At 40.9% G+C, this 18,835-nt stretch overlaps 3 protein-coding genes and 2 long non-coding RNA genes across 8 annotated transcripts in view; 4 read left to right on the forward strand and 1 right to left on the reverse strand.

The window, feature by feature from the left end:
* Positions 1–1,471: 1,471 nt before the first annotated feature.
* On the reverse strand, positions 1,472–15,105 carry LOC147126629 (sodium- and chloride-dependent betaine transporter-like). Of its 2 annotated transcripts, XM_086022940.1 has the most exons (17): positions 14,854–15,105; positions 13,322–13,439; positions 12,904–13,105; positions 12,116–12,250; positions 10,610–10,750; positions 10,368–10,482; positions 9,258–9,311; positions 8,561–8,690; positions 7,598–7,732; positions 5,832–5,935; positions 5,633–5,757; positions 5,057–5,169; positions 4,843–4,980; positions 4,261–4,363; positions 4,099–4,199; positions 3,889–4,035; positions 1,472–3,004 (listed from the first exon to the last, which is right to left on the reverse strand). In XM_086022940.1, the coding sequence occupies exons 3-17, from the start codon at positions 13,091–13,093 to the stop codon at positions 2,843–2,845; spliced, it is 1,893 nt and encodes a 630-aa protein (XP_085879066.1). In that variant the 5' UTR covers positions 13,094–13,105; positions 13,322–13,439; positions 14,854–15,105; the 3' UTR covers positions 1,472–2,842. The 2 variants fall into 2 exon arrangements, with proteins under 2 accessions (XP_085879066.1, XP_085879067.1); XM_086022941.1 differs by lacking the exon at positions 14,854–15,105 and having other exon boundaries at positions 13,322–13,501.
* Positions 4,853–5,732, forward strand: LOC147126630 (uncharacterized). Its single transcript, XR_015084813.1, has 3 exons — positions 4,853–4,941; positions 5,069–5,328; positions 5,547–5,732. It is a non-coding gene; the product is annotated as an uncharacterized LOC147126630 (long non-coding RNA).
* Positions 5,861–12,480, forward strand: LOC147126631 (uncharacterized). Of its 2 annotated transcripts, none has more exons than XR_015084814.1 (3): positions 5,861–5,958; positions 7,613–7,702; positions 12,128–12,480. It is a non-coding gene; the product is annotated as an uncharacterized LOC147126631 (long non-coding RNA). The 2 variants fall into 2 exon arrangements; XR_015084815.1 differs by lacking the exon at positions 12,128–12,480 and adding an exon at positions 9,280–9,729.
* Positions 13,767–17,428, forward strand: LOC147126632 (protein mono-ADP-ribosyltransferase PARP11-like). Its single transcript, XM_086022945.1, has 7 exons — positions 13,767–14,188; positions 14,877–14,997; positions 15,069–15,144; positions 15,216–15,288; positions 15,379–15,506; positions 16,404–16,555; positions 16,618–17,428. The coding sequence occupies exons 1-7, from the start codon at positions 14,072–14,074 to the stop codon at positions 16,932–16,934; spliced, it is 984 nt and encodes a 327-aa protein (XP_085879071.1). The 5' UTR covers positions 13,767–14,071; the 3' UTR covers positions 16,935–17,428.
* A 153-nt stretch (positions 17,429–17,581) lies between these two features.
* cracr2ab (calcium release activated channel regulator 2Ab) overlaps positions 17,582–18,835 on the forward strand; it is a 43,727-nt gene continuing 42,473 nt past the window's right edge. Inside the window, exons 1-2 of one of the 2 annotated variants that reach the window (XM_086022936.1) lie at positions 17,582–17,878; positions 18,579–18,704. The gene's annotated coding sequence lies outside the window, so the exon portion shown is untranslated. The remainder of the gene's footprint in view (positions 17,879–18,578; positions 18,705–18,835) is intronic. The other variant, XM_086022937.1, reaches the window with a different exon arrangement.

Genomic DNA, 18,835 nt, shown 5'->3' on the forward strand with positions numbered 1-18,835 from the left:
CACAACAAAGTGGAAGGTCTTAAATTGACCGAGTCAATTACCCGACTTTAAACCAATAGAGCGTGCATATTACCTCCGGAAGAGGAGACTCTGGAGAAAGCCTAGAAACAAACAAAAACTGAAAGTTAATTTCATAATGTCATTTAATGGCGGCTCCTTCTGGTGTACTCGCCTTGACCACCTGGGGGCAGTATAACACATATATAAAGATAGACAGATATACATGAAGGAGACGGCCATAATTGTGCAGTAAGTTACAGTAATAATAATCATTATTGACAGAGGATAAAGAATATATGCCTCCGAGCTGACTCACTTTCTTTTTAGAATTGTTGACCCTTATGACATTTCCATTAATTATCGAGGAATCGTCTGGATTTGCTAATTTGGTCTCCACCTATTTTTGAGCTATCTAACTTGGTCAAGGTGTTTCTCCACTGTTTGTGTTCAAGCATCTGCTTCTTTAAAACTTGTAAATCGGGCTACTAGTATCTCAAAGTGCCACTGTATTTGTATGAATGGCCGCCGTTTATCCTCCATGTCAGGGAAGAAGCCGGGAAGTCTGACAGCGTCGCCCCGCGGTGCCAAATGTTCCTCGGCTGAGCCTTGCCGCTTGACAATAGGACGACTGTGGAAAGTAAAAGTTTCTAATTCATGACATCACACAATGGCAGTCGTCACTTTGACTTTAACTTTCATTTATGCTCATGGCGGCGGCGCCTCCAGGACGTAATCACCCGCCATTATCTTTGCCAGCGACGCTCGGGGGAATCAAAATTAAGCCGCATCGATCGGCAGCCGGGTAAACACGCTGACGGAAACCAGCTCTGACAGCCGCAATCCGGGCGGCCATATTGGTGCGAGATGACTGCGATATAGGGGAGGCCTCATTAAGCGCCTTCAATGGGATTTCATCTCGCCATTTGAAAAACTCATCCACACATCAGTGCGCCCGTGCTTTGTGAGAGGGCTCAATCGTCTTCTGTTATGGAAATTGAAGATGAAACATGCTTTATGGTTGGGTAAATTGAGGGGAAATTATGTGTGTGTAATATTTGTTTCTAGATTATTTTTTTTATGGGATTAATTGCCATGTAGCAAATTACCTGTGTTTATAAGGGGAAAATGAAATCTAAATTATTATTTATAGGCACGTGAGAAGAAGTGCTATTTCATAAATAATACTCTATTTATCATCTCCCAGGAACAGAAGTATTGGGATGTGCGGCCATCACACATACAGGAAGTGGAAATATTGGGCCAGTTATAATCAGTAAGTAACATTTTTCCTCCTCCATTCCTTCCGCCTTCTGCGTTATCGTTCCCTCCAATCCGTGTACTTATGCCAAGCCCCTCATTAATAAGCCCGAATGCCGCAGAGGTGCCGTTGCTACGGAAACCCAATCAAAGCAATCCAACCCGCGACCAACCAATCAGATGTTCCCAGTGACAACATAATAATCATGTTATTTATTGGAATCAGCAAAAAGTTTACTACATAATGTACATGTACGCATAATGCAATCCAGCAGTTGTACAAGCGCATACATTGAGGGTTAATTGTCCTCCATCTGTTGGGGCAAGCAAACAAAAAGAATCACACGTTGATCGAACGCCGCTTCACATCACACAGACGAGTGACCTCAGCATTACACACACACACACTCAATACAAAAGAATGTGACACGTTGATGATGTTCGTTATAAGTGTTATATACAGTATACGTTGGTAATACAGAGTACGGACACGACAGAACTGCTGAAATGTATACTATGTTGGAAGCATGATTTGTTTATAATACAGAGCACATATATAACAGACTGGCATACATGCGGTATAGTAAATTCACATTCAAATGTTTATTTTGGGGATTTTTTGCAGAAAATTTTGGTCTACATGAGTTGAACAATCCTCCCCAAAAATTCTAAATGCACTCATGTACCTCGTGGGGGTAATTATTTAACTCCATGCTGACTGTTTACATTTAGCAGATGTTCTTCGGAACCTATCGTCCATTAGTCGCTGCAAAACTCTTGCCAAAAATAAAAGTCGTTATTTGGCGCGATCTTGGGGCCAAGGAACTATGTGGAAGTGAATTGAGGAGCTCCATCCAGCTTAAAGTAGTGCTTTGCCACCATGGACTACAGTTGAGTGACCACGCTTGTGTCTCAAAAACACTCACATCTTAAGTCGTCATTCCCCATTGAAATGAATGGAAACAAAATTAATCCGTTCCAGCTTTCCACACAACTACACAAAAAACACCAAAATGAAATATGCATTAACCTTTTTTTTTTTTCAAAAGAAAAATGCACCTAAGAGTATTATAGTGTATACAAATAGTCATAACATTTGCTCTCCACATAACCTGCAAATGCGGAAAACACAAGCACGAAACACGGCTGTACCTAATCTTTCGTCCATCGTTCTTCTTCTGCGCGTCTTTTTGGCGGTTGATGAACCACCGTCATGGCGCATTACCGCCACCAGCTGATAACGTCCAAGGAAACCAATGTGGATTGATGGCGGATGGGTTTTGCGACGTTTGGCGCTGCCATCTAGTGGTGGGGGGTCTTAAATTAAAGGGCTCGTACCTCTGGGCAACAGTGACTGTTGATGTGAGTTGAGGAGTTTCATTTCGACAAAGGTAGTGCTTTACCGCCATCTCGTGGCATCTATGGGAAATTATTACGCTTTTCAGGGGATTGACAGTTGCGGCTTTTCGCTAGTCCCTTTCGCCAATATGTACGTAATTTGGGCTATGTTAATGGTGTAAAATAACTAATAGTTCCCTGGATACCTGCTTTAACTGTAAACACAGCAGATGATGTCATTAGTCCTTTAAACGCCAGTGACTTCCCCCGCCGCCATCTTCTCGTCGCCTCCTCTCGCTCCCCTCGCTTGGGCAGGCCCGTGGATGACGATGCCGCAAATTGTCAGGGCGGGATTGTGAGGCCGAGCCTGGCGCAGATCGTCGGACGGCGTCCTCATGCGCTGGGGAGTCTGATTGGGCGATATGAGTTTACGTGAGAAGACAAGAAGACGAGAACATGTTTTCATTTGGTTCTGTAAATATATATCGACAGTACATCGATATTTCAATATTGCGAACTTTTTGGACTAGCATAGCCTACTTTTTTGACTTGGCTAGCAAGAACACTGGTTTGACTAGCCTAGTCATGACACCCGATTAATAATGTTGTCTTTGTTTTAAAACATTTTTATTAGTTAGCCTTAATACACACGCTAAAAACATAAAAATATCACTCATTCAATCATTTTGACATGTAGTAAGGCAAATGCTGCATAGTCAAATCTGTTGACTCTAGGACCCGTTTTCAAAAAACTAAACATCAAAACTACCTTTGGGGATACAATTAAATTCCTTTCCGTGTGGAGAGGGTCCGAGACCATTTTATTTAACACCGAAAAAGTAGAGCAGTTCTCTTTCCAAGTGTGGTACACATGAAAAAGTGGTCCGCAGGCTCCCTTTAGTGGTACACGAAAAAATAAAAACGCAGTACCACTACATGCAATTTGTTGTAACTGAAGCAGAAATTAATTTCAAATGTTTTTTGTATTTAAGTTTTAATGTGTGGTACATTTTATTTAAATAACAAGTTAAGTACAGTTTTTTTGTTTCATTTTAGTTTAGTTTTAGTGTTAGTTTTTTAAAAAATCTATATAGAATATTTGTTGAGTGCAAGAAAAAAGAAAAAAAAGCTCACTAAGTATTGTGTAATAAAGTTTTACCTTTTAAAAAAAAAAAAAATTGTTCTAAAGTTTTACCCTAAGTTTATGTTGGTCATTATGATGGTACTTGAAGAGCTAGGAATATATATATTTTTGAGGTGTTGCTTTGTTTAAAACCTTTGGCGAGCACTCACCCGACACAACGTGACGAAGATGAACACCGGGATGCAAATGAGCGGCGTGAGGATGAGCAGCGAGCCCACGGCCAGGGCCCACGTGCCCAACTGGTAGTCATACACCATTAGCGAGTGCGTCTTGGCCAGGTCGCACAGCATGGTGACCTGGAAATTAGACACACAGATGTCACGCCGGCAACCGGAAGTGACCAAGGAAGACGGGCTCACCACGCAAAGCAGCGGCGTGACGAACAACCAGCAGTACTTCAGCACGGGAAATGGCCGGTACCCGATCATGTCCTCGATGTTGTCCAAGAAACGATCGGCGCCTGCGAGTGCAAATCATTTAATACGATTCACTCTGTATTCATTATAAACGCGGCCACCTACCATACACCCAGCCGATGACGACGCTCTCAAAGCAGGCGATGATGAGTAGGCTGGTCCCGCTCTGCCCGAAGCTGTCAATCAAGTGGAAGAGCATGATTCCTCCCTTCAAAAAAAAAAAAAAATTGGTAATAATAAAAACAAGTATAAAAATATGAAATTAAGTATGATGATGCTCTAATTGTAATTTCAAAAATATAATACACACATTCAAACTCATGTTAAATGGAAACACACCCGCCCGAAATAAAGTTCAGCTGTTCTAGTGGCAAAGTGTGTGCAGTCTTTTTGTATCCATATTGTATATTATTATAGCTTTAAAGAACATATCAAATACAATCCATTTTAAAATGATATATATAAAAATTTAAAATAATGCATACATGAATATACAGTAATATGGGAATACAACACAACAATGACATATATTTTAAATATGATAATTATTTATTTTTTAAATATATATATATATCTAAAATGATCGTGTAATTTATCATGTAAATGGCCAAAATAATCTCCAATTTCAGTGCTTTTCTTTCTTTGACCACCAGATGGCTGCCCCTATTTTCCCCACTTGCTGCGTACCTCCGTGATGAGGGGCAGGCCCAGCAGGAAGCAGACCACAACAATCACCAAAACCAGGATCTCCCGAGCGTAGGGCCTCCGCAGATGCCTCGGGAACAGGTCGCTGATGGCCGTTGCTAAGCTCTCCACGCACACAAACTGTGAAGAAAAACAGCCGAGCTTTTTGTTTATGTTTCAAAAGAAGACGGACGTGTGTGTTTGATGCGTGACATGCCTGTGTGTCCAGACCCAGGAAGAGCATCATGAGGAAGAAGAGCACGGTCCAAAAAGTGGCGCCGGGTAGCATTGAGAGCGCTTTGGGATAAGTGATGAAGGCCAAACCTGGACCTGGAGGACACACGGAGTAAGCCATTAAATACCAGTGGCAATACCAAATATGTAGTTCCTGTTCTTGGCTTTAAAAGGCGGGGCCTGGCCTGGTGAGTGACGTGGGTGTCGGCGAATGTGAGGGCCCAGTTGGCTGTTAACAGTTAGCCAATCTGTGTGGTAAGTGATTTTTGCTTTGACTTATTATTCAAGTTTTTAATCATTCTGATTTTATACGAACTCATTCACTGCCATTGACGAATGTACATGTCTTTTCACAGTGTAGCCATTCGATCCCGGGAACATTTTTCTCAAACGTTGGGGTAAAAGATTGTCTGAAAATGTCTGGCAGTGAATGAGTTAAAATCATGATTCGAATTAGTGATGAATCATTTCAGCCCCAGAGGTGCTTCTGCCACCTCCGTCCAAGGCAGAACACGAACAGGCCGGCCAAACGTGAGCGAGGATCCAAAAGCGGACCCACCGCTGTGAACGACGTCCTCCACCGCCAGGTCCAAGTTGAACGCCATGAATCCCAGCGCGGAGAACACCACGAAGCCGGCGAAGATGCTGGTGGCGCTGTTGAGAAGGCACAGCGCCACGCAGTCCCTGTCGTGGGCGCATACTGGTCAGTAATCTCACAACATGAGCTGCTACTGGTGATACTGGTGGTTCATTCGTACCTGTAGCAATTGTTGTTGTACTTGTTGTAGCTTCCGAGAGAAGTCAGGACTCCTTGGCAGACAGCGTAGGAGAAAAACACCTGAGTTCCCGCGTCCAGCCAAACCTAGACGGGGCAACACTTTTACGGTAAGTAATTAATAACACAGAAGAAAAAAAATTGGGATTTTCTCAATTTTCTAGTGAAAGTTGTCGAATGCGCCTACTGACAACCCGAGCAGCATTTTCGCATGCGCCTTCATCCCGGCATCCCGTGAGTGATTGCTTTGCCCCCCCAACAACACATGGTTGCCATTAGCAACGGCCCCAATAAAACTGATGCAATTTAGATGCTGACACGTTCGCTTCGCAGACAGAGGAAGCTGTTATGTCCCGCGTGTTTTTTTTTTTTTTTTAATGCCATCCTCCCTGGCGCCCGTTGATTCTCACAGGACAAAGGAGATGCATTCATATGGGGGGAAACAGCAGAACCCGACCAGATGTTTGATGCTCGCAAGCGAAAGCTGACCTCCAAAGAAACCACATTTGCACAACTGACCTATTCGAACACGTTACAAGTGTTGATTCTGATGCTCTGCCTAATGTCGGCTTTGACCAATTGACAAGACTCTAAAGATAGCCAGAGGAAGTTTGCGCGGGCAGGACTCCCACGGGGCGATAACCTCTGACTTTCAAGCCGACAAAACTCCACTTTAATATTCAGCAACACATGTTCCTATTGTGCTCATGTATGACAACCATCCGTCAGAATACAGCATGGTAAATCCCCCCCCAACGTTTTAGTACTGACGATGTCCACGCTCGTGCACTTTTCAGCCCATAAAACCCTTTTAGAGGGGGGGTGAAACTTAAATGTGCTTGACAGATCCCAGTTCGCTTTCTTTGTTTGTTTTTCTTGTTAAGGAGGAAAGCTTGGGAGCGGAAACGAGGCAGGAGGAAAAAATGGACAAGGACTATATCATGTGCCGGTCACTTTAAGGGGCCCCAATTTGGGGCTTTAAGAAAGAGATGACCTGAAAAAAAATGTGAATTGTGAAGACCTCAAATTTCTAAGTAAATTCTAATCCTCCTGGCTGACATACACTGCAACAGAAGTTGATTCATTTCTGGTTCCGGTTAAATTTATTGCGTATAATTTTCTCCCCAGAAACTAGACATTTTCCCGCTTTAACGCGATACAAGTCTGTGAAAAGTCCCCCAAGCACTTAATTGCGGTGTTAACTCATTGACTACTAAAAACGTTTTTTTTTTTCGTCTTTTCACAATCCAGCCGTTCAATCGTAGGAAGTTGTTTATATTTTTTTCTATTTTTTTCAAACCTTGTGGTAAGAGAGGGTCTGAAAATGTCTGGCAGTAAAAGCGCTAGCCGTGCCAATTTGTGATTACTGAAAATGATTTTTTTTATAGCAAAATATGAATAGATTGTTTTAAGTGTAATAGTTATAAGATACATACTTTAGCCTAAAAATGTATTAAAATATGATTCCACTATTCTGCATCTATTTTTATTCACATATTTGATAATAATAATAAGAATACTTTTTTAAAAAATCAAGTATACATGGCCCTGTTGGACTTCAAAACATAAAAGCAACACAAATAGCACATTTGGGATGCTGAAAAGGAATCAGCACACACAATAACGTTTTATGCTTTGTTGCCATGAGACAACTATGAACAACACAAACGCGTATTTAAGGACTATTCTGTAATATTCGATCACACATTATGGTAGTCTATGCATTTTAAAATTCCGTGTTCTTCTTACGTCTGCGTTGCCCAGCCTGCTGAAGTCGGGCAAGAGGTAGAATTTCAGGCCCTCGCCGGCACCGGGCAGCGACACCCCTCTGATGAAGAGGATGAAGAGCATCAGGTATGGGACTGTGGCTGTGAAGTACACCACCTGCAAAATAACGTGAACAATTTTAACATTCTTTCAGTGATGATTTAGTAGGATTACATGTACAAATGTGATAAGGAGTGGCCCAAAAAAATTTAAGGGTGTAAGATAAAGCAGTGTGATTTATTCGTCGATGTGATTTTTTTACTACTACGTAAATAGAGATATTTGAGCTAAATAACAACAAGCCGAATTTAAAGTTGCTAAGTGCAAACGGTTTTAGGGACTGAATTTTTTGACACAATTGCAAGTGGCCTTGAAAATGACCCAAAAATGGCCACTTCACATCAAAATGCCAAGCACTTCCTGTGTCTTTTTAAGTGTGGCTTCTCAAGACTTTTTTGTAGGTCTACTCCTGATAGACAAATTACATGGGGCTAAGTGAAACTGCCTTTGGGGGCTGAATTTTCAAACACAATTCCAAGTGACCAAGGATCCCTGTAAATGAGCCTAAAATGGCTGCTTCAAACCAAAATGGTAGACTTCATGTGTCTTTTAGTCAAGACTTTTTCGTGGGTCTACTCGTGATAGACGTGACTACCAAATTCCATGTTGCTAAGTGAAACTGGCTTTGGTGGCTGAAATTTCAGACAGAATTCCAAGTAACCGCCGATCCTTGGGAACGACGCCAAAATGGCCTCTTCAAACCAAAATGACAGACTTCCTGTGTCTTTTTAGGTATGACTTCTTAAGACTTTTTTGTGGTTCTACTCATGATAGGCGTGCCAACCAAATTTCATGTTCCTCAGTGAAATTGGCTTCAGGGGCTGGATTTTCCAATAAAGAACTCTCAGGGCCTAATTATATTCGGTGACAAATATGTATGCACACCTTTCCCATGTATTTAATCCCCTTCCAAATACAGAAGTAGCATATGACCCAGGCTAGCAGCAGGCACAGCGCCAGGTCCCAGTGCACCTTGCCGAGGGACATGGACTCGGACATCCTCAGCACGCGATTGCTGCGCATGAAGGAAAAAACAAAACAAAACGCGCCCGTCATTTAATCAATCAATCCATAGAACATTCCGTACACTGCAAAGCAGCGATAAACAAAGCCGGCTGCAGAACATGCCGACGAAATGAGTAAAACATGTGCAGCGCAGCGTTTGAGACTGTAAAAGAACAAGCACATGTTTTAAATGTATCGGCACATCGCAGCTGGATCACATCAAAATATTTAACTCATTCACTGCCATTGACGTATTGATTTGTCTTTTCACAAAGCAGCCATTTAACGCTAGGAATTTATTTATTTTTTTGGTCAAATTTTTTTCAAACGTTAGGGTAAAAGAGGGCAGCGAAAGAGTTAAAAGTGAAAGCTGCTGTGCAGCTTTCATCCATGTTTATATTCGATGCGGTGCTATAAGTGACTACATGTGGCTTGTGAGGAATGCATCGCAAGACTTATCTGCCGAAAGCTGCTTTTGTTTACCTCGTGCAATCAAATAAATTGTGTCTCTGTATGTGTGTGAAGATGTGTGTGGGTGGAAGCGTTTTTTTTTTTTTTTTTTTTTTTTTTTTCTCACATCCAGAATTCCTCCTCAGCAGACTTCACCATAAAGAAGGATTCATTCAGGGATCTGCAGAGGTGTAGCAAAGCACACAATGAGCAAGTCAAGGACGGCTCGGAATCAACAATTACTACAAATACGCAGAGGCGGACGAACAAGCACAATGTTTCCCAGCGGGACATCTTCTGGATTGTTTTCATACATTCCAACTAGATGATGGCATGATGTGTGATGTTGCTTTGAGAAGGGATGCAGGGTCATAATAGTTTGGGATTTTTCATTATATGTCGTAAGTTTTTATTTGGTTTTGACTTTTGTTGTTTTTAATTCACTTTGTTCTAATTAGGGTTTGTTCGTTTTTTAAAAAGTTCTTTTTTTTAAACCATAAGGTCATTTATTCAAATCAAGTACCTTTTCACTATAATTATAGTTAGTTTTATATACAGAAAATGTAGTTTTAGTCTTATTTCATTTTGTTAACGAAAATGTTTTTTCAATTTTACTTCACTTCATTAGTTTTCGTTAACTAAAATAACATTGGTGGAGTTGAATTTCTTCAATGATACATTTCTCTTTATTCAAAATACAACACTAATACATTTTTTTCAATCTTTCAGTTCATTTTTTTTCAATCGGGCGTAATATGACTTCATTTTTTTTCCAAATCACAGCATGAACGTCAAATAGACCAAAATATAAAATAGGAATGTGCAAATTCAGGTACTGCACAAAATTATCACTATTACTAAAACATTCAATTTCATATTTACAAAATGACTTTATGGAAATTAAATTAAGGCAAAGAAGCCATAGTTAAATTAAATTCACTTTCTTTATTTACACTCGCAAAACAATTGGATTTCTTGTAGGCTGAAATGTAGACATTTTTAGGCAGGCATATTTGACATTGCTGTTCTTTTTTTGGGTCAAGTTTAGGGTTATGTTAATGTTTCTTCCTCACACAAAATACTCAAATAAAAAGTATGTTAACAATACCCTGGACTACTACTAAAGTCTCTCCTTCTTTGGTGCTGATCCAAATAAGAATAGTTTGGCTACCTTTCTCTCCTGTTTTTGCTTATACTGTATTGGAACACACACACACAAATGTCCAAAGCAACTCACACATCGGTGACGTTTTCAAAGTAGTCGTAGCTGATGTTGTTGAGGAAGGACCAGTTGGCAACGGGGTGGAACAGATGCGGATTGGTGTAGGGGCTCATGCGGTCGTGACAGTTGTCTGCAAGACGAGAGCAAAGATGATGATTTTTAAGCCCGCCAGGGCGTTTTACGGGAAGATTTAAGGAGTGTTCAGTGGGAGAGCGCCAGGCCGGTTTAATAGAAGCCAGATGCTTCTCGCCGCTCACCGGTGTTCCACCAGTTGTCACACGTGGACCAGGGCAGCGGGTTCTGGAAGGAGTTGAACAGGTAGAAGAGAACCCAGGCCAACACCACGATGTAGTAGATGTTGAGGTAGATGACGATGATGAGCGAGGCGATCCCCACGCCTAAAACATACACGTTTTTATTAGAACACCTGCTGTCAAGAGAGCTTTAATGCAGATTTTTTCGATGACAGTGAACGCTAGCTTGCATCACGATCACCCACTGAAGTTTTTTTTTTTTTATACGACCAAAGTGTTAATTTTGAGGCGTGGTGCCCTCTAGTGGTACCCCAAAGAATCACTGAATTAAATGCTAATAAAAATTCCAGTATTTAAAATGTGGAACACAATCAAATATGAAAATCAAGCCTGTCGCATGCATTCGGCTTGCTGGGATTTTTTTCTTAATAAAGTACAGAATATTTTTAAATTTTCAAGTTTCAGTTCAGTTGTGTTTAACTTTTAAAGCACAGTTGACGAATTTGCTTGTCTTTTCGCAGTCCAGCCATTCAAACCCAGGAACTTATTTATATATTTTTTCACATTTCTTCAAATGTTAGGGTAGGGCTGTGCAATTAATCAAAATTCAATTACAATTATTACACTCCACGATTACAAAATTGGCATAATCGTAGAAAAAAACGATTATTAATTTTTGCACTTTTTTTTAATTTGACTAATTTTATACATTTTGTTTGGTCCAAAAGGAAGTTACATAATTATAGTCTTTCAAAGAAATGTGTCTTTATATTTTTACATTTAAACATATTCTTGTTTTGTACCAAAAAATAAATGATTGTTTGAATAATCGTGATTTCAATTACTACCAAAATTATCGTGATTAATATTTTTTTTTCATAATCGAGCAGCCCAAAAAGAGGGTCTGAAAATGTCTGACAGTGAATGAGCTAAAATAATAAATACAGGTACGCTTTTTATTACTAATACTATACTGTATTTTATCGTTGGTCATTATTGGCATACTTAGAAAGATAAGCATTTTTTTAAGTGACAATAAATGTAAAAAGTTAGAGAACCACCGATTTAGGATAACCGTCATAATAACCACACATAATATGATTATTAAGCACGGTACATGTCCTGAGCACAATGGCCAGTCATCCCGATTTGATCTCCCCCAAGGCAAATGAAGAAATCCAAGAAGTGCATGACACAAATGACATTTGCGGCGTAATCTGATTGTATGTTTGTTTGTGACTTGGAAATTCCATGACATCATTTTGAGAAAAAAAAATATCGCTGAACCCGGAACTGTTCTGATTTTTTTTTTTCTATGTGCAGTACAATAGCCAATGCGTTTGCTTTACTCATGACCAATTCTTGTGAACAAGCGCCCTTTTAATTGTGCTGTCAGCTTGTCACAAGGTCCGCCAACGTTTACCACTGAAGCTGCACATGTTCATTCATTCAACAAATCCCAGCCTTGTTTGACTATTCTTCTTTTTTTTTCTTATTTTTTAAACTTACCCTGAAACATAGGGCAAATCTTCTGCCAGGCAGTGACGGTGCTCTGGCTGGTGTACTGACCCAGCGCCGTCTCCAGGAAGAAGACGGGAATCCCGCCAAAGATCAGGAACAGGAAGTACGGGATGAGGAAGACACCTGTATGGCGTGAAAAAAAAAGACAAGAGGGCAGGTTTGCAAGATATTCAGTAGAATATTGCTTTGCCTTGAACTACAAGTGACCCTTATTGTGTGTTTTTCAAGATACGAGTTGTCGTTCAAACCGTTTTTGGCTTGACCTGCATGTAAAAACGTATATGGCAATATACTCACATGCATAAATTCTTTATCCTCTGCGAAGAACAACTATGAACATATGTCTGTATTATACTGCCCCCAGGTGGCCAAGTCACGCATACCAGGAGGAGCAGCGCAAAATAAAACATTAAGCAAACTCATAAAAAAGCTGCTGTCGGCCACTGCTCTCACATGCCTTCACTTGGCCCCGCCTCTTAAAAGCACATGCACGGGCATAGATTCTACACATTTTATACTCGTAAGATTAAAAAGTGTGTTTTAATAGGTTTATATGTGTTCAAACCATGTGGGAGGGGTAAAACTATGTGGGGAAAAAAATGTTGGGTTATGTTCTCTGTAACGCAGTTTTCACCGATATGGGGAGGTTTTTTTATTGGATGGAATCAAACTACATTGGTGTTGGGCCAACATCTTGAAGCCATTTTGGAGAACAATCAAGATCAGCTTTCCCAAACTCCCACACACTCTCACACTCACACACACTCAGCGCTCACCTCCACCATTCTTGTAGCATAAATAAGGGAATCGCCACACGTTTCCCAGGCCGACGATCTCTCCGGTCATGGAGAGCAAAAACTCCCACTTATTGGCCCATTTCCCCCTGGTCGGATCCCCTTTGTCGGCGTCCACTTTGTTTGGATCAGACTGTCTAGTGGGACTCCCCCCGGTTGTTTCTTCAGTCATGGTGTCTCAAGTCTGTTCCATGCACAGAATAAACATTGTAAAGCTACTCATAACTTTTGTACTCACAATGTTCTGTCATTTCATCTCATTTGCAGAGCTAATATTGTTTTTTGATAATCCCAGTTGCTGCTCAATTAAAAACCAATTACCAACCCCAAAATGCAATTAAATGTTAATTAAAGTAAACACAACTTGTTCTAGTGTCTAGAAATGAGACATGCAACTCACCAGTGGGCTTTGCAGTGAACCCTGGCTGGAAAACTCAACAAATGAAGGAGTGGGCAGGAGTTACTAGGGGGAAAAGTCTTGTTCTCAAATGGGGTGTGTCTTTGGAGGATGAGCATAACTGGGGGTGGGAAAAAAAGAGACTGAAGTGATTGCATTGCAAACGTGAGGATGAATTGGGTCTCTTCCATGCGTTTATTGTGAATCATGAGGAGACGTTAGGTGGAAGCATCAAAAGCCTCCATTTTAACATTTATTATATAATTTGATGTATTAGTTTGCGGTAGGAAATGGCCATTTGGGATTTCCCCTTCGATAGAGCTTAATTGTAAACCTTGAAAACCAAAATCAGGTCCAAGAATAAGCTTAGGTGAACCGTGCAGGGCAAAATCAGGGCGAAAAACAGTATAAATATTCGTGATTGGCGCAGCGAGACGTGATTGGTGCATGACACTGTGACGTATGTAGCCATGACATCCCGACCAGGAAATGAAACTGAACGTCGAAAACGGAAGATTTAGTTGATAATTCCGCATTTTATGGCAGCGTACAACTGGAATTCTGAAGCCGTGAGAGTCACGACATTCCGCGGCGAGCGGCGTCATGTTCGGACTGAGCTTCCAGGATGAATCGCCCGGATAGACGCCAGTGTGACTAAATCAAATCACCTCCAGGACCCCCTAAACGCCCCCCCATCACTGGCTAGTGGTCGTCGATGTGTTGTTTTGGCATCCATTGTTTGACATTAGCGCGATGCTAGCCACCAGAACGGCCGAGGATGAGTCCCCGGAGGTGGAGGAGATGGACACTCTGGAGCCCAACTGGTGCTGGTTCTACCTGGCCGAGTGCGGGGTGTGGCACATGTTTGAGGTACTGTACTGGACAACACACGTGAGATTGCTTGTTTTTCCCCACCATAATAATACACGGACATACGGGTACTATGTGACGTAGACGTGGAGGCGCCATATTGGAAAATATTGCTCAATACTAGCAACTCATTAAGGATAATCTAAAAAATATTTTAATAAATGATAAACAATAAAATAATACAAGTAAAAAAATTAAGGATAATCACGTTCGATACAAATGTCGATGCCACCTCCGATATTGATTTAATGGGAGTAGCCCACTTTAATTTTCAGCCAAAATTTGCTCATATTTTATAGAAATCAAATACAGGGTCAGAAAAAAAATAATTATAAAAAAATTAAGTTTTAAATGTAGTGAGTTAAATAGGAAATGTAACTTTGCATATTTCAGGTGTTAATTTTGTGCACTCATATATTCCAACCGGCCGTTTTTGCATTTATTTTTTCGTCACTAAGGTCGCGGAGCTGGAACCCATCCATTGCTGTTTTGTCACAGAATTTACATTTGATAAATTCTGTTTTGTGTTTGAACTATATTTTGTGCCACTCCTAAGCAAAAAACAACACCAGCACCAAAACAAACAAAAAACATGGTAACATTTTCTGTGCTGTGATTGTTTTGCCTTGTGTATGAAATGTGCGAAATAAATAAAACTGTGTTACCTATATTGATGGTTTCTCTGCAGATCGACCCAAGTGCTGCCTGCTCTGTGACCAGCGCTCAGATCGAGCAGTGCTACAACCGGAACCAGCGCGGCGTCATGGAGTTCTACACGGCCAAGTACACGTACCGTCTGGACTTCTCGGGTACGACACTGGCGGGATAAGTCAAGTTAGCTCAGTTGTCACTCATGTTTGCCCGTGTTTTTTTTTGCCAGTCATGCGGCAGGTCAACTTGACGACGGGGAAGCAGCGGCCGATCAAGCGCTCCCTCCACTCGGCGACCGGCTTCAGGTGAGAGTGGACTGTTGACGTCATTTAACTACGTCATCTCGTCTGGTCTATGACCTTCGCTTCACCTTTAGGTTCATTTGCGACAATCTGGCCTTGCCCGTGCCGTGTCACTGGGAGAGGATCAACACGGATGAGCCTTATCAGGTACAAAAAAAAGTGATACTTCAACTTATTACTTCTATTAGCCAATATGTATCATCCCCTCCTTTTTATGTATATTTTTTTGTGTGATAGCTTGTCCAGTTGGGCCGAGACACCTACGAGTTTAAAGAAGTGGCCCGGCTGTACGAAAGGACCATGGATCGACCCATCAAATCCATCCAGAGGATTCAGAACTTGGACTTGTGGGAATTCTTCTGCAGGTTGGTGGACTCGTGGGGGAATTCTGCTTCAAAAGTGGTTAGCCCCGCTATTGTTGTCATGGTCTTGTGTGTGATGCGGTCATAAATTCCTTGCCGTCACCACGAGATGCACTCTAGAATAATTTCTTCCGCTTGCTGCCACGCTTTTGTTTGGTGAAAGTCAACAAACAGGCAGAAAGTATGCATATTTTTTGGGGAAAAAAAGTTACCATTATTTTATTTTTTATCTTTATAATTTTTATTTTACTTTTAATTTTTTTGTTTTTAATTTTCCTAATTTTTAGATAAAAATTTGAATGCCTTTTTAGAAAGTAATTTTTTTCTAGAAAAAAGGGTGCGCATTTTCAAGCTGAAGTCTTGAACCGAACAAAGTTGTATTTTTGAGAATTTTTTTTTTTCTCTTTATGGAATTGTAAAATATTCTCAAGACAAAAAATTTAATAGAATAAAATGACATGACTTTTCCAGAAGATTAAATTGAAAGTGAAAGTGAATTTTCCACTTTAATCTCGCACGACGACTACTTTTATTTTTTGAATACATTTATTTAAAAAAACACTTTATTCTTGAGAGTATACTACAATATTCTTGACAATGACTTTTTCTTCAAAACATACCACTTTTTATTTAAAATATACCACTTTCACCATAATTTAGACCACTTCTTCTTGAAAATATACATTTCTTCTCAAAAATACATTTAAAAAAAAATCTAAATATATTCCTTTTTTCATTACAGTTCGACACCTTTTTTTCCCCTCAATATGTAACATTTTCCTCAAAAATAGGACTTTTTTTCTCAAATATGATTATATACAACTTTATTCACGTAGGATTACAACTTTAATTTCTGTTTCTGTTGTAACGATCAAATGTGTTTATGTCCCCTTTCCAAAGGAAGAAAACGCAGCTGAGAAAAGTGAAGCGCACTCTGGATATTGAGGAGCGGATGCTTTTCCACGGCACGGGACACAACAACATCCAGGCCATATGCATGTTTAACTTTGACTGGCGGCTCACAGGAAGCAACGGCGACGTCTACGGCAAAGGTACAAAAGCGACCACTTTGGCTTGATCATTTTTAACGAAAAATGCTTTTCTTGCTTCTCAGGCAGCTACTTCGCACGGGACGCCAAGTACTCCAGTAAGTTTTGCCACAACACGGGCAAGCACAACAGCAACCTGCAGCGGCACGGGCTGGCGCCGCCCATCTTCGCCAGCGAGCCATCGTACAAGAGCATGTTCCTGGCGCGGGTGCTGGTAGGCGAGTACACGCTGGGCCACCCGCTGTACTGCCGCCCGCCCTCCAAAGACACCAGCCTCACCAACTTCTTCGACAGCTGTGTGGACGACACGGCCAACCCGAAAATCTACGTCATCTTCGACAGCAACCAGATCTACCCGGAATACCTGATCGAGTTCTACTGAGATCTACTGAGCGCTTCAAGCGATGTCAAGGCGATACTGTGCCTAAGTAGAGCATGAATAATCTCAAGTGCCTTTGATGAGGACAATGACAGCTCTGTGAGGAATTTTTTCCACTGCGTGCACACAAGGAACATTGTTGCAAGTTGAATCTGGAAAAGATAAACAGCAATGAAACTTGACCCATAAATCTTAGTGGCTGTATTGTGCATATGTATCGGCGCAGAACGTCCTCATGATTTCCATGTGTAGCACTGTCATGACAAGTAACTGCAACACGGAATGTCGCTTTGCTATGTGTGTGTATCACATCATCTTGTTAAGATGTTACATTTCTTTGTGCGTGTGTGTACAGTGCTCGTGAGAGGAACAAGTGACGGAATTCACCACAAGGTGGTGCAATAGTACCAGTATGGTTTCAGAGAAACTTAGACAATTTGTGTTAATCTGTGTAATTTGCACATCGTGTGACTAATAAATGTTTTTTTCGCATAAAAGCAGTGAAGATTAATAGTATATGGTTGAATTTTGCTCGAAATGCTCAGATAACAGTGCATCATGGGATAGCGACGAATGCTAAGCAAACATCCGGGGAATTTTTGGGCTGCGAACGTGTTGACGTCATTGTGTTCGCCGACGCACGTGCGTACATCGATGATTGATTTTTAAACACCCGGATAATAGGAACGGTAATTAGTTTTCCAAACTAAAAAACTCTTTAATTTGAAATGAAATTAACAAATGTCGTCGTTCCCCACCCTCACGCTTCAGTTAACTTTAATTTTGATGACGAGCAAATGAAATGACGAGCAAATGAAGCCAACACGACTCTCTCGAAACATGGTGGGGAAGATGGAGGAAATTTGATTTGAGGTCATTTAATCTCACAAAAGACATTTAAGATGTCACATAAATCTTTCATGCTTCCTTCAAGGTGACACTGTGAGGTAAGACCCTTTATTAGTTACTATCCGTGACTCTCCCTCTCAACTGTTTGTAATGTATACATTTGTCCAACAGGGATCACTGTTCCATTTAGAAACGACAGAACCAATAATAATTTCTTGGCGATTCTCTATCGCACTATCCAACACAAAGGCTTTCAAAGGAGCGTTTAAGGGTTCAAAGGCAGTTAACCTCACACGTTCTTACATTTGAATTTTTACTGAGGACCGGCCAAATTATAATAATAATATTCTCACTCTGTACTGTCTGTAGGTTAAAAATTCATGCACTTAACACACACACACACTCACACTCACAAACAGCTGTATAGATACACACAGGCGGACTCTCCTAACCCACACGTACACACAAACTCATCGAAAAAAACACTTTCAGATAAATGCACACAAAAACAGACACACTCAAGGAATTGACACATAAACACACTGACAGTATATGGTCATAATTTGTTGTTTATCCTAAAGAATGAGTGTACTACTAATAATTTTCATGATATATTCTAGTCAAATATTCAATTAAGATGACGTTAAGTGTCAACTGCTGCACGGTGAGCATGAAAACTGCTTGTTTGGCATCCATGCTGTGTATACGTTGTCTCTCCACAGCCACAAAAACAATTTATCAGCCTTAAAAGTTCTTTACAGAAAGATCAGTGGTCCTGACCATATGTTCCTCTGCTAGTCCACAGAGTGATGGAGCAGGGAGGAAAATCTTTCATCTGTCTCGCTTCCTTCCTTGTGTGTTTCGCGTGGGCCAATAAAACAGGCAGTTGCTGCTGCTGCTGCCTGCTGGGAATGCAAGCCACATGTGAGTAGAACCTTCTGATGTTTACATTTATGGGTTTTACTGGCAGCCGGGTGAGGTTACAGGACACGTCGAAGCCACCAAAATTACATTTATATATATGACCTACTATACATGCTCAAAGTGCAACAATC

Source organism: Filicampus tigris, chromosome 22, assembly GCF_054856515.1.
Source record: "Filicampus tigris isolate MCC_2025a chromosome 22, RoL_Ftig_1.0, whole genome shotgun sequence".
Classification (NCBI taxonomy): Eukaryota; Metazoa; Chordata; class Actinopteri; order Syngnathiformes; family Syngnathidae; genus Filicampus; species Filicampus tigris.